The sequence below is a fragment of the Marmota monax genome, unplaced genomic scaffold, assembly GCF_021218885.2.
Source record: "Marmota monax isolate L192 unplaced genomic scaffold, Marmota_monax_Labrador192_F-V1.1 WCK01_AAM20220418_F8-fsc00080, whole genome shotgun sequence".
NCBI lineage: Eukaryota > Metazoa > Chordata > Mammalia > Rodentia > Sciuridae > Marmota > Marmota monax.
The window spans coordinates 6,829,132-6,843,932 of NW_026694750.1; the positions used below are offsets into that span (position 1 = coordinate 6,829,132).

A 14,801-nucleotide genomic window follows, 5' to 3' on the forward strand; every position below is an offset into this window, starting at 1 on the left:
CTTGTCTTTGCAGGCTGGTGGCACCCAGGGCCCTTGCTCGAAGGCCAGTGCTCTCCTCTGAGCTCACCTCCAGCCCTGGCCAGGTGTTGATTATGTTTGGTTTTGGTCCCCGGGGGTTCTGGGGGTCGCAGTGATAGGGACAGCTTGCCCGGGGCTGCCGTGGGGAGCACAGGCTATGGGAGGGAAGATGACAGTGGCCCTTGGATGCAGGGTGATCCTGAGTGCCACAGGGGCCCTTCTTTCTGGAAGGTTCTGGGTGTGCAGTCTCTGCTTTCTAAACTGGCTGTGAGGAGCCCAGAGGCATGGGGACTCGGGGCGTCTTCCTCGGCTCCCAGGGAGGTGTGCGAGGCCTCCTGAGCTGCGCTGCCCTGAGCCCGCCAGGCCCGCGCCCCCTGGTGGAGCCTGGTTCTCACCTCCCAGGCTGGTCTCGGCCTTCACGCGCCAGTGTTGTGCGACCATCCCTGTGCCTTCCCTGTGTGGCTGGCGGGCGGGGTCAGGACAGCTGGAGCCCGGGTCAGTCTAGCTCTAACCTCCTCTGCTGGTGGTTGGAGGGACCCTGGAGGAAGATGCACCGGCTGGGCTCTTGCCCTGATCAGGACGCCCTGGGGCACAGCGAGACCCCCACCGGCTCCTCCTTGGCTGGCGCGGGCAGAGCCCCTCAAGCTGGTGGGAGCAGCAGGTGGGAGCTGGGGCCAGTCGTCGTCACTGCCTGCTGAAGTGGACCCTCTGTGTCCACAGGACGCAGATCCAGTCCTGGGGGCTGGCAGCTGTGTCCCTGGGTCCTGCCTTGCTCTGGCCCCTTCTCCCAGCCCCTGTGAAGTGGGCCTTCCTGTCCCACCAAGGGGACCTTGGAAAGCTGGCTGTTGGTGTGGGCGTCAGAGCTCACTCCTGACACAGGCCGTGCTGAGGAATCGGTCCCTCCCTGTTCAGCCAGGTCTGTAAGTCGCCCTGCATCAGAGCCACCTGTTGCCATCCAGGACCCCACACCTCTGTCTACCCATAGGTGACTCCGCCTTCATCAGAGCCGCCTGTGGGTCCCCGGTGGTCACCCTAGCCAAAGTGTGGGCTCACCAGACGCATGCGGGCCAGGCCTGGCTGGAGCACTACCGGGCCATCTCCTTTACCATCCTGTCCATCACAGGTCTTGGTGCTGGGCTGACCCCCAGGTGCAGATAAGGGACCCAGGCCCAGCTGTGGGAGGGGCTGTTCCACATCTGGAACATTCTGGGAATTCAAGGTGGGTGGGGAGGGCCCCAGGGCCCCCTGAGGCCTCTTGGCCTGGCCCTCAGCACCCAGTTGTGCAGAGGTTGTTGAGACATCACAGACGCTGCCTTCACGTGCTGACCACGGCATGGCCCTCCAAACCTGCCAGCACCCTGGGGACAGGAGGCCTGAGTCCCTCCCAGGCTTGGCCGTAGGAACGTGGGGCAGACCTGCCAGCTTCGCCCAGAGCAACGCCTGGCCCAGGGAGGCGGGGACAGTTGGCAGGGACCAGTGTCCACACCTCTGGGTCCCAGTCTATAAACCAGCGGGAGACGCCCTTCAGCTCTGGGGGCTTGACCTGCTGGCTCCAGGGCCCGAGGGTGTCACTCTGTGTATGTGGACGTCAAGGTGGGAGCCTGCACATTGTCATTTTTTTTTTTTAAATATTTATTTATTTATTTTTAGTTTTCGGCGGGCACAACATCTTTGTTTGTATGTGGTGCTGAGGATCGAACCCGGGCCACACGCATGCCAGGCGAGCGCGCTACCGCTTGAGCCACATCCCGAGCCCCACATTGTCATTTTTCAGAGGGGTTAATTGAGGCTTGCAGAGGTGAAAACAGGGGTGACAGAGTATCAGGGCTGGGGCCTGAGCAGGTCTTAGACCCCCAGCTGACCTGTGCCGCCCAGACACTGGCCCATGTTCAGGTGCAGTGGGGAACTGAGGGAGGCGCTGGAGATGAGTGGACAGTTGGTCACTGGAGGAAGTCCCCCTGCCGTGCATGTCCTCCCCCCCGGCCTGAGCCTTCCCTCCACCTGCCTGGCCCTCAGGGGACAGGGCCCCTTGGTAGCTGCACGTCCCGTGGTGCTGTGGGCCCAGGTCCCCTCTGCCTGGCCTTGCATTTCAGACAGCTTCTCCCGGGGCCCCTGAGGTCCTGTGGGAGCAGCTCCTCCAAGCCAGCAGTCACGAGGGATGTCCCCAGGCAGGTCCCCAGCCACCACCTGGCATTCACGAGATTCACGGGTGTTCCAGAAACCGGCACGTCAGGAGTCAAGCAGGTCCTCGCTCCGCAGCCTCTGGGGCCGGGCCTCCTGGGTGCCTGTTCTCTGCCCCACGTGCCCCACCCTGAGCTCACGGAGCAGGCCACACGTCCCGCCTGCACTGAGGTCCGAGGCCGGAGCAGTCCCTCGGGTGTGCTCCAGGCATCACGTTCCTCATGAGGGGCAGCTGCTGTCCCTGTGCTGTCCAGTGTGATGGGAACTTTGAGGACACAGAGCGGGCACAGACCCCCTTAGGGGGGCCTGAGAAGAGGGAGGTGGGACCCAGCCTGTGGGGACAGGGGTACTTGCCCCACCTTGGAAGTGAATGCTCAGCCTGGGAGGGAAAGGGGTCTGATGGCCAGTTGACCGCTTTGTCCCCACCTCTAAGACCCCATGGTCAGAACTGGACACAGGCAGGGGCACTGAGCCCGGGATGAGCATAGACAGGGCAGAGCCCCAGGGTTGGGCCCCGGAGCTGCACCTGCTTCCTGCCAAGGGTGGCCATCTTGGCTGCTGGGCTCTGTGGTCTCTGGGCAGTGGAGGCCCTCCTGGGGAAGAGCAGGCACGGCTGGCCTTTCTCCAGGTCACAGAGCCTCGGGCACTGATGCCTTCCTGCCACACGGGCCCTGGCGCCCCAGCACCCCGTCCCGTGTGTGTTGGGGTCACTGTGGGCTTCTTCCCATGTCCCGGCTCCCCTGTGGCCCCCCTGTCCTCCTCGGACACAGCCTCAGGCTGCAGGCCTTGGGCTGGAGGGAGGAGGAGGCCAGGTGGGTGTGGAAGGCTGGGCCTTGAGGGGCCTGGGGAGGGAGGGTCCTTTGGGACCGTTCTGTGGTGGAGGGGTGGTTATGGACTGGGGGAGGTGCCTCCACCCAGTGGCAACACAGGTGGGTCCTCCTGACCCAGCACTTCAGTTGAAGAGGCTTGGGTCTGGGCATTGGCCTGGGCCCTGCTCACACCTTGCTGTGTGTCCTGGGGCCACATACTGAATGGCTCTGAGCCTCTGTCTCCTCATTAGGCAGTGCCTGGTCCCGAGGGCTGCTTGGACCATGTGCCTGGCCCGCTGGGGTGGGAGCAAGGGGATGGGGCAGGGGAGACGTGTGGACAGCTGCTCATTCCCCTGCTGTGCTCCGGGTGTCCTGGGGTGCTCCCCTGGCTGCTGGAGGGCCCTCCTCTGTAGAGTTCGTCCCTCCTCACTCCTGGCAGGAGGCCCCAGGGGTGAGGGTGGTTCACTCACCGTTTGGAGTGTCCACTTGCCCAGCGAGCATCCCATGGGGGTGGGGCACAGCCTTTCCACCCCACCCTGCACTCTGGAGTGTGGGGATATCCAAAGAGGGTCCCTCCTTGGGGATGGGGCCAGCTCTGGGGTAGTGGCTATGTGTGCCCCAAGACAGTGGGCTGGGGCTAGTGACCCTAGGCTGGGCCAGGGCTGCAGCCTATGAGCCGTCGCAGGCTCAGGGGGGTGTGGAGGAGGCTTTCCTCTGTCCAGGCTCCAGGCCTTGCCCCCTCCCCATCTCTCTGCAGGGCTGGGCGGGAATGGAGCCCAGTCTCTCGGAAGCAGAGGACAGAATTGGAGCTGGAGGGGGGACTTCCCGGGGAGGGGTCCTCTGGGACTGTGTCCTGGCAGGTCGTTGGGGCTACCCCAGCCTCATGGTCTCTGGTCCTCTCTGCAGCTGAATGCACTTCTGGGCTCTGTTTTAATGGTGGCCGCTGTGTGCCAGGCTCAGCTCAACTATGCCACTGTCCCCGAGGCTTCCAGGGTCCCCGCTGTCAGTACGGTGAGTGGAGTGCCTTCTAGCACCTGCGGCCAGCTGGTGGGTGGAGGGGTGGGAAGTTGGGGACTGGACAGGTGGGCAATCTCCTGGGGACCTCTGCTGATCCCCTCTCCTGGCTCTCTGCAGCCTGACTGGGGGAGGTGGGAGGAGCGGCCCCCCAGCAGATACCTCTGCACCACCTGGTCTCGGAGCCCACCCTGTCCAGCCACATGACAAGAATGCAGGGCCCAGAGAAGGGTGGCGAGTAGTGGGGACCGGGCCTGGGTGGCACCGCCCCCGACCAGAGCCCTCACTGTGGTACTGTTGAAAGACAAGGATGCCTGTTCCCAGCCAAGGTGAGGTGACGGGTGAATGGACCGCAGCACGCCACTGACCGCAAGCCCAGACAGACCATGAAAACCGGGCTGCGGCACAGGTGCCCGTGGTCAGGGAGTGCTGGTGGGTGAGAGCAGGGGCGACGGACCTTCTGAAGAGAAGTCCTGCAGGGCCTGGTCGGAAAGCGGCAGAAGAGCCTCCGCCAACGGGCGTCCCAGGCTCCTTGGGCCACTGAAGCGTGGCTCTGCTGTGCCTCAGCCTCCTGCTCTGCCAAGTCTCTGCCCCCCAGCTCCGCAGGCCTGGAGCCTGGACCTGCCGGCTCCCGGGTGTTGGGCTGCTTCCTGGGTGGGCCCGCGGGTCCTTCCCGCTGCATGCCAGGGCACAGTGTGAGAAGGCTCGACTGCTCGCCCCAGGATTCCCCTCGGGAGGAAAGTCCTGGGGAGTTGGAAGGAAATCAGAGGTCCCCATGTTGGTAAAGGTGACCCCACTCACTCCCTTTGTGGGACACTCCTGATGACCGACTCTGAGTATCTGACCGAGGACAGGGATCTGGCGAGGTCCTGGGGCGCTTAGCACTGTGAGAAGCCTGGGGTCTGGGGACTCTGCCAGCTCGCCAGCTGTCCTCTGGCCCTCTTGCTGGCCACCCCTGGGGCTGAGGGCCTCTGCTGCTGCTCCTGGGCTCTGCAGCAGGTGGCTCTTCCCTGTGGTTGAAAGGCTGTCTCTAAGTGCTGGGGAGGGTGGGTCCCCTGCCTCGTTGCTGCCGGAGGCCTCAGCTTCCTGGCCTTGGCCAGTCCCTCTGTGGGCTGGTCCCAGGTGCCACCCCTGCCCAGTGGCAGGCAGGGTGCAGCAGGACCAGGGACTCGGAGCCCACCTCACTCCTGGGAGTCCTGCCTGTGGCCCGGGTGGTACAGGCCCCTCGGGCCGTCCTGCTCCTCTGTCCAGCTGTCTTTTTGGGACGCGTGTTCTTGCCTCCAGCTTTGGGGAAACACCAGGGCTGTCGGGCTGGAGAGGGGTGGGGCTGGGGGTTGGCGGGGGCTACCCCTGGGAGCTGCCTTGGGGGTTCAGGGCAGGGTTGTGGGCAGATGGCGAGGTGGTGACCTGGGTGTTTGATCTGCCCTGGTCTTGTCCTCTGGGAGGGGGTGAGGGCCCCTGACCTTGCCCTCAGGGCTGCTTTCCACCATCCCCAACCCCCTCCTCTCCTCTGCCCAGCTCTGAGCCCTGCTGGCCAGGGCTTCCTTCACCCCGAGCAGCCTCCCCATCCCAGAGACGCTGACACGTGGCCTCCTGGGTACCAGAGGGTACCAGGGCTCGCAGCGGCTCTTTGTCTAGGCACCTGGTGGGGGGACTTGGCGTCTACTGAAGGCTCAGCGTCCTGTGGGGAGGGGCCTGGGCGTCCAGCAGGAGGATCTGTGTGGCCTGGGGTCAGGACAGCCCCTCTGACGGGCACAGAGGTCGCATTCGGGGATGCGGCTGCGTGTCCCAGACTCGCGGTCCCTGAACTCGTGCCTGCTCCTGGCCGCAGGGTGGTTGCTGCTGGGGAGGGAAGCCTGTGGCTCTGTCACCTTGCTGTCACCTGGCTTCGTCCATTTCCTGGGAGAGCATGCTGAGTGAGGTAAGGGAGGTCACTCTTCCTGAGCAGAGAGCCGGGGCCCAAGAGAGGTCTGCTGCAGCCAGCGCTTGGAACCTTCCCGTGGGGGCTGAGCCTCGGTCAGGGTGGGGCCCCTGAGATCTGGAGATTTGGAGGTGAGAGGGGCAGGGCATCTGCACCAGGAGGACCCATGACCAGCTTGTGGCCCTCTGAGGTGGGCTTCCTAGGAGAGTGGCCACAGAGGGGGCAGAGCAGTGGGAGAGTGGCTGCCCTCTCTCTTAGGAGAAAGGGTGAGGTACGCAGGGCTGGGCTTGTAGGGCTGATCCAGGGGTGCGGGGGCACCTCTTCTCCCACCCAAACCTCCCACCGTTCCCGCCACGCTCCCCAGCTGGGGCTTGGGCACGCAGACCTGGGCTCAGGCCCAGTTGGGAGTATTTAACTAACCCCACAATTATAATTGGTTCCAGTTTTGAAAGTAAAAACCATATTTTTCTGGTTCCCCCAAATTCTTTCATTTGGACCAAAGAGTTGGGGAGGGAGGAGGGGTCTCAGTTGGTGACTGTGGGGAGTGGCAGGGAGGGAGCCCTGGCGCCCTTCCCTCCAAGCTCAGTGCCCCTCCTTCCCCCAACCCAAGTCAGGCCTTGCTGCGTGGACCCACCCACTGCCCAGAGGCCAGTCGATGTGCAGGAGGCCTCTGGAGCACAAAGCAGAGCCTGTGCCGGGTGGTCAGATGCCGGGCACGGCCTGCAGCAGAGCTCCCCCCAGAAGGAGGTGGGGGGACAGCCCCGGGCACAGCCTGCAGCTCAATTGTCCAGGACCAGCTCTGGTGCCTTGGTGACAGGGTGGCCTACTCAGCCTCTGGGGCCCTGGGCCCCCTGTTTTGCGGCATGAGGTGTGCCGGTGGAGATGAGCCCAGTGCTGGCCTGGTGGAAGGGTCAGGAAGGGGTCCGTGGCTCTGACCGTGACAGTGATAAGGAAGTTCTAGATGGGCCACCGAGGTGGACACAGGGCTGAGCTGGTTCTTGGGCTGACCACACACGGGACCCTGCACCTGGGTGAGGCACAGCTCCCTCGTGGCCTCTCTGCAGGACAGCCAGCCTGTACTCCGCAGGTTAGCGCCTTGATTGTCAAACTGGGACACCCTGCCCCTCATAGGCCTCCAGGATCCCCTCCTAACCTCCATTCCTCCGACCCGCCAGGAGGGTCTTCACCAGCCAGAAATCTGGCTTTGTCCTGCCTCCACACTGGAGCCCTGCTGTGTGCCACTCCCAAGAGCAGGCAGGTGCCCCAGCCCCACCCCAGAACCTGCAGGTGAGCCATGCTCTGCAGGGCTGGCTGCGTTGAGTCTTCAAGGACAGGACAGGCCGGACGAACTTCAGGTCACAGTCCTGCTGTCACGGTGGTCTTTTGGCTACAAGTTGTGACCGTGACGACGGGTCATCTCCCATGTCTGTCTCAGCCGACCTTGTGGGATGTGGGAAGGCTGTGCCTCAGTGTCCTCCCCTGTAAATCGGGCAGGCAGTGTGGGGCTCTGAGGCGGTTCCACACAGGAGTGCTGGGCCCTCATTCCTGGGCCCAGGAGGCTGGTCAGTGTGGTAGCATGGCCAGGAGGACTTCCTGGAGGAGGTGGGCCTGTGGAAGGGAAGGGAAGTTGGGGGGTGGGGATCAGGCCAAGTTCCAGATGGGGGCAGGAGCAGGGGGATGGGAGAGAGAAGTGGTTTGGACTTGGAGGGCTGGGCTGGAGGGGAGGGTCAGCCAGGAATTTGGGGTCCCAGCCACTCTGGGTGGGATGTGGCGGGGGCCACCTCTGCTGGCCTGGCAAGTGCCCTGGGTGCTGCTTCTCTGCCCCACCGCCCCCCCCCCCCCAGCAGGCGTGGTCCTGCCTGCAGCCCTGCTCCCAGTCTGTCCTGGGGCCTTGCTTCTCCCGCCCTTGGGGAGCTGGTTTCCCTGCCCGAGCAGGAAGCGGGTGGTGGGCACCCCGTGGCAGGGGCTAGAGGCGGCTGTGGCAGCTGGTGGGGCCCTGCAGCCAGGCCAGGGAGCAGAGCCCCAGGGGGTGAGGGGTGGGAGCACCTGGCCTTGACTCGAGGGCGGCTGTTCCTGGGCTGGAATAATGGCTCCGTGGGGAGAAAGCCTCCTGCCAGCTCCCTCAATGCTGTCCTGTGTCTGAGGGTGAGTCCGACCTCGCCCCGGGTGCAGACGACACCAGTGCTGCTCCTGGCCACCAGCCTCCACCAGGCCTGGAGCAGATCCTGCCACCCCGGGACTGTGGCCCTCGGCGAGGGTGGGAAGGGAACCGGGCCGCCCTGCCTCCCTTGGTGTCTCCTGTAGGGGTGGGCCCTGGGCAGGGCCTCTCCGTCCAGCATGAGCCGAGGCTGGCCCACCTGAGCCCCTCTCCACCTGCCACCCGCCTGGGGTGGCTCTTCTGGGGCCCTCAGCTGCAGAGGCCCCGACCTGGGCCGGTTCCTCGGGAGCCACTTAGCTCCTGTCCTGAGGATGTGAAGATGGACCCTGACCCTGGGCTCTGGTTCCCAGCATCCACGCTGTTCCCTGCGCTTGTCCCCAGGCTCCCGTGAGCAGAAGGTGTCCCACTTGGGGCCGAAGCTGGCTGTGAGGAGGCCCGTCCAGGGAGGCTTAGTGTTTGGTTGGGGAGGGGTCCCAGCATGCACTGGGGGGGCTGGTGCACCTGGGGAAGACTCGGCCCACCTGGGGGCTTGCTCCCTGGCTCCCAGGCAGGGGGCCCGGGCCTGGGCGATTCCTGCCCCCAGTCTCTGTTGAAGGCTAGGTTCCCGGAGCAGAGTACCCAGAGCATTTGCGGTGGCCAGGTGGGCACACGGAGGGCTGACAGTGGTCCTGGCCCACCTCCTGTCAGGGCTCAGAGCTGGTGTGGATGTTTTGTGCTGGGGAGGGTGGGCTGCTGGGAAATGGGTGACGGGCATCTCTAGGACAGGGGCTTCGTGTGGTGCAGGACCCTGAGAGTGGAGTGGCAGTGGGCAGAGGAGACCAGCTCTGGACTCAGGTGTTGGGCTCTGCTCCTCGGAGTACCTGGCCCCTGGCCCTGACCCTTCCTGGTCAGCCTCAGTCTGGCGGCCTCAGGTCAAGGCCTTTCTGGGTGATGTAAACCCCCACAGAGCCACAGCCCGCTGTGTCCCCCTCTGCCACAGAGGAGCTAGAGCTGTCCCTCGCTCTGCCTGCCTGCCGGGGGGGACGGTGTGGCCATGGCCCCTGCTTATCGACACCTGGCTGTCCTCTAGTCTCCTCACCCTGGAGGAGCCTCCGTGGCCCCTGCTGCCTGGGACAGCAGCCGTGTCTGCCTGAGATGGAGTGGCGTGGAGGGGACGGTGGCTTTGACTCTGGCCTTGGTCCCTCCTGGTGGGAGGGTGTGTTAGGCAGGTGTGGCTGCTCCAGGTCCCCCTGGCTGGGCGCAGGTGGCAAGCAGGCAGCCTGGGAGAATGGAGCCCTCCCTCAGAGCTCCCAGCTCTCTCCAAGGGCTGATGTGGGAGGATATTCATGTTGGTCCAGTGAATCGTTTAATTACCAGGTTTGTCCCCGTCGCCTGCCACCCACAAAGCGCCTCTGTCTCTCTCCAGAATGGCGAGGTCCAGCCTGGCCTGGCTCTGTGCACAATGGGGCTGTGGCCTCTCCCGGGGCCGGCTTCAGGGATGGGTGGTCTTTTAATGACATAATTACAGCAGGGTCACTGAGAAGCAGGTCTCCCAGGCGTGGCGGGTAGGGGTGTCTGTGAGCTCATCCCACTCACTGGGCATTCATTGGTGAGTGGTCGTCTCAGGTGGCCGGGACAGTGGTCCAGCTGCAGTCGAGGCTCGGGAGTAGACGGCTCTGTCTTCAGAGGAGGTTGAGGCCCCCTCGGCTCTGGGGCTGCCCCAGGCTCGGGTCCCCCTGGGCCTCAGCCTCTTCTCCAGGTGATCTGACTGGACAGTTCTCCCCCAGCTGTGCCTTGGCCTCCTGAGTCCTTTGAATATGCTCTCCCCTGCCTCGGCCACAGCATCCCCTCCATGGCCCTTGGGGCCAGCAACACTCCCTGGAGGACAGGGCAGCCTGGGTGTGTACCACTGGGACAGGCTCTTGTTCCATTTCATAGCTGGGCACACTGAGCCCCCTGCTGCCTGGGTGTCATGGGATCTCGATGACGTGTTCGACTCCCCAGTGCTGGGCTGGGGGCTTGTGGAGGGGGCGGAGGAGCCTGGAGTGTTTGTTGGGAGCACTGCGTGGCCAGGTCCCGGCCCGTCCTGCCCTAACAGGTCCCCGTGGCTGCAGGGGCACTCTCTGGGAGTGTTTGGGGCAGAGGGGCCACACCCAGGCCTCTGGCCTCTGGCAGACCTTTTCCTGGCCGCCCTGGCCATGAAGCCCAGCCTCTGCCCACCCGCCAAGAAGCCGTGGTGCCGGATTTAGCAGCCCCCGCTGGCCAGGCTGAGGGTGAGCACTTTCTATTCTGGGCAGAGGAAAGGCTGGGCACAGCCTAGGGGCCCGGAGGCGGCCGGGCGCCGTGTGGAGATGCCTCGGCTACTCTCCCTGCCAGCTCTCAAACCCTCGAGGCTCAGGCTTCCTCTGTGGCAGAGGGTCCAGCCCCAGCCCCGGGCTTTAGAAGGCACAGAGGACAGTGCCTGTCCCTGAGGTGCTGGCAGCTGGTGCTGGTCAACACGGGAAGCCTGCTGTCACGGGGGGCCGAAGGACACTGACGTCACAGGGCACAGGCAGGCGGGCATCCTGGTCAGGGCAGGGTGGCTGGAAGGGCTAGGGAGGGGACGGTGGTGTGTGTCTTCCTCACCTGGAGTCGGCCCCTCAGGTGTGTCCAAGGCCCCTCCAAGGACCCCTCAGCCACGTGTGAGCCCACCTGCTGGTTTGAGCCAACGCTCTTTGGGCTCCACTGTGCCGCTCCAGCCAGAGGGGTGGCCTCTTCAGCCCCCCCCTGTGGTGCCTGGTCCGGCTGCTGAACCCCAGCCAGAGTGCCTCTGGAGGTTTGAGCCCCTGGTGGTCACTTCTCGCCCCTCACACTGGCTGTGCCAGGCAGGCACCTTAGGGGTCAGCAGGGTGCAGCCCATTGCAGAGTGAGCGTGGAGGGGGCTGCCTGGTCCCAGGCCTGGGGATCCTCATCTGAGCGGTCCCTGTCCTGCATCATGGCGGTGCCGGTGAGGGGGCCTCGGGCAGTAGCCCCAGGCGAGATGAGCCCAGGCTGGTCTGCTGGAGGGTCTCAGCTGTCAGTAGAATTGGCCCCCGCCAGGGAAGACCAGGGGCTTCATCACCTGAACCCTGCTGTGTGCACCACAGAGGCCCCGAGTCCAGCTGCAGCAGACCCCAGAGGGCAGTCGCTGGGGGTGTCACCGAGGTCCCTGTAGTCCCAGCCCTTAGCCTTCCTGGAGTCCACTTTGGTGCCAGTCCTGGGCAGGGGACTCAGAGGGGCCCTGTGAAGGGACCAGTTCTGGGCTGGGTGAGTCCTGTAGATGGGGATGGCTCTGCCCTGTGTGCCGTCCAGAGAGACTGGGCTTCAAGATGCGTTGGCAGGTCCTCTCATATCTCTGACCCTCGGCCCTGGTGGGATGCTAGGTGTGAGGTTGACACCAGCTTGCCAGGTGTCACAGGACAGCAACAGGTCCCAGGTGCCCCAGCCGCTGGTGCGGCATCCCTGGGTGATGTGACACTAAATCCTGCCCAGGACCTGGGTGTGGGGGACGGCCTTGCCATGCCTCTGTTTCCTCCCTGGGAAACAGGAGGCCATTGTGAGCGTCAGAGGGGACGTAGTATGGAGCACGCTCAGTGAGCACTGAGTAGTGACTGAGCCCAAGCTGCTTCCCAGCTCTGCAGGCCCCGCCCTGAAGCTGAGGCCCCCACCCAGGTCTCTGGGCCTCCTGCACCTGCTTGCGGCTCACCCTCAGGCAGGGCTGCCACCTCCAGCCACTATGGTTGGCCGGGGCTCACAGCTGCAGTATCCTTCCAGAAAGAAGATGCCAGAGATTTCCAGAACGGCCTGTGAGCTGCTCCTGTTGTTGGCCTTGGCCCGAGTTTGGCTGGCATCTCCTGTCCACTCTACCCAAGTGATGGCCACCCAGAGCTGTAGCTGTTCAGGGAGGCAAATTCCAGGCAGCCTGCTGACCGCTGGCTTTTAGGATTCCGGGGGCGCGTGCTGTGCTCCGGCCTCCGGCAGGATAATTAACGAGGGGCGGCGGGGAGGGAGCTGGCGTGCACGTCCCACTCTGCTCCTGGTCCTGGCTCCAGGCATTCCAGAGCAGGGCCTGGCCTTCGGTGCCCGGCTGCGCCCGGGTCTGTGCAACATCACGAGGAGAGGCCAGCTGATAACAGCCTGGTACAGGAGGGGCGGAGGTGGCAGCCAGGGGCCCGTGGCCTCCCAGATGGCCTCCAGCTGTTGCCAGCTGCAGGGGAGCTGCTGCCCAGGGGCGTCTCGTGGGAGCCAGGAGCAGCAGGGGAAGCTTGCCCCTCCACGGTATCCACAGCAGGGCCATCCGGCAGCCAACCCTCTGGCCAGAGGCCTCAGGAGGGAGGCCCGGTCTCCACGGAGTCTTCTGAAGACTCCCTGCCGGGTGTCAGGTTTCCATAATGCTGGCCCTGAGGCCAGGATGGAGTGACTGGACATTACTGGGGCAGAGGGGATACAGCTTAGCGTCCCTGTCCCCTCAATGGATGTGGCCATCTTGGTTTGGGGATCCTCAGGAGACCACAGTGCTTGGGCCTAGAGCAGAGAGACCTGGGCAGGTCACTCGGCTTAACCAGGCAGTTCAGAAGGCTCTCGGACACTAGGTGCCTTGTGCTGAGCCCAAGGGGACTGTCCAGCGTGGGGTTCCATCCCAGGCCTGCCTGCTGACCTCTCCACTCCCTGGGGATGGCGGACTCGGCTGCAGAGGGCTGTTGTGAGCAGAAAGGGAAAGGGAAGGGCGAGGCCTGGCTGCAGACCTGCGGGGGACGATAGGACTGGACCTCAGTCCTTTCCACTGTGCGCTCAGCTGTATGTCCCACGGACAGTCGCTTTCTTCACACAGGAGGAAGTGTCACTCGCCCCCGGAAGCTTCCCTTTGTGCGCTGGCTCACAGCCTGGGGAGGTGAGCTCAGGGCAGGCAGGTCCCCTGACGCTGGCTGGGCCATGAGGCCTGTTCCCAGCCGGATGCCAGCCAGTGGTGCCCAGGATCTCTAGCTCACGGTGGCCTTCTGCCTTTCTGGGGGAACCCTGGGTGCAAGACTGGGGTCACAGCTGTGTCCATCTGGAGGTCTGGGCTGCTAATGCTCTGAGAACCTCCAAACGGGCAGCAGCTATGTGTGCCTCTGTCCCCAATCACATTGTCAAGGGGACAGGCAGGGGTGGCCTCTGCATCCCACTCTTGAGGGTTTTCACACCTGTGCCCTGTGCTGGCCTGCCCACCCCAGCCCTCTCCAGCTGCATGACCCCTGGGTGGGGTCTCTGAGTGCCCCTGGTGATGAGGGAACAGGATCTGTAGCTCACGAGGCGGCAGGATGCAGGGTGAGACGCAGCCTGAGGGTGGAAGGACAGGCCAGCAAGGGCAGGTCTGGGCTGTGTCCCTCTGTCCTATGATGTGCACTGGCCACAGTCAGGGTTATGTTAGGATGAGTGCGGTGACGTCCCCAAGAGCTAGGAGGGCTGTCCTGGGAGGGAGGGGAGACAGGCTGTGATGGAGCCAGACTGAGCACACAGGGGGAGGGAGGTGTTCTGGTCTCTGTGTCCAGTGGGCAGCCTCTGAGCACCATCTTCAGGAGAGGGCTTGGGCATGTGGTCCCTGTGGCCTGAGGGGCCAGGGCTGTTAGAGAGTTGGGGGATAGCATCAGGGTGGCTGGGGACTGAGCCTGGACAGTGCTGTCCCCAGCAGCAGCAGGTGCCTGCTGAGCCCCACGTGAACACTGTCTTGTCACCTGTTTGGGAGCCGTGGCCAGCCTGGCACGCAGACAGGAGCCTCTCAACTCCAGGCAGGTGAGAGAGGGGCCATCATGTGAGTGCCTGTGAAGCTGCGGCTGCAGCCTCCTGGCCAGGCCTGGCCCTCCCAGGGCAGTGTCCTCTCCCCACAGGTGGGCACTGGTCTCCCCCAGGCCTGAGACTGAGATGGCACTTCTGCCACAGGGGCTGCCCAGACACGCAGCCACCACCGTCAGAGGGGCTCAGGAGGCCGTCTGGCCAAAGCCCCTCCTGGACTGTTGCCTACAGGGGCACATTTGCCTGAGGACCCTTGGAAGGCCGAGGCTGCAGGGGACTGGGAAGATGCCCTGGCAGTCAGCTGCCCCGGGGCACAGGCCTGCAGAGCAGGAGGGCACTGCCCCATCTACTAAACCATGTCCAACTGGGCTGTGTCCCAGGTGAGGCAGGTGTGGTCCACCATGGCTCTGTGCGCCATGAGCCTCTCCATGTGGGGCGGGGGGGCCTGAGCCCCTCGCGCTGTGGTGGCCCTAGCTGGTGCTCTTGGTGCCCTGGAGGGGCGGGGTGGGCAAGGCAAGGGGCAGTCCAAGGTCGGGGCGCCCTGTGTCCTCGCAATTCCAAACCTTTCCCTTGGTGGCAGGGAGGGTTGAGAAGGGCCCCCTAGCAGCCGGGCCGAGCACGGGGCAGGTTTAGGGGCTCAGACCCCCTTCTGGGAGGGGCGCTTGCCCCTTGCCACTGCCGCTTGCTGCGCCTGGTCCTCAGGGGCATTCCAGCCTCAGGTCCAGGGCAGGGTGTCGGCGCCCCCTGGTGGCAGTGAGATGCCACTGCAGGTGCTGAGTGTGTTCTTAGCTTGGGGACAGGGGTCTCCCTGCCAGCCTCCATTCCTGCATTTGTCACTCACTCCTGACACCATCTCTGTGACAGTTTGACACATGAGCACTGTGGGGACGCCTGACTGCCCATGCCCTAGGGGCAGCTGCACAGAGGACCC

General features: G+C 64.5%; 1 protein-coding gene across 5 annotated transcripts in view; it reads left to right on the plus strand.

The window, feature by feature from the left end:
• The window catches only part of Megf6 (multiple EGF like domains 6), a 92,555-nt gene that overhangs the window by 17,194 nt on the left and 60,560 nt on the right, over positions 1–14,801 (plus strand). For 4 of the 5 annotated variants that reach the window (XM_058572762.1, XM_046424794.2, XM_046424792.2 and 1 more), the window contains exon 4: positions 3,915–4,019. The exons of the other annotated variant lie outside the window; for it this stretch is intronic. In XM_058572762.1, the coding sequence (XP_058428745.1) occupies positions 3,915–4,019 (105 nt within the window). The remainder of the gene's footprint in view (positions 1–3,914; positions 4,020–14,801) is intronic. 5 annotated transcript variants of the gene reach the window in all.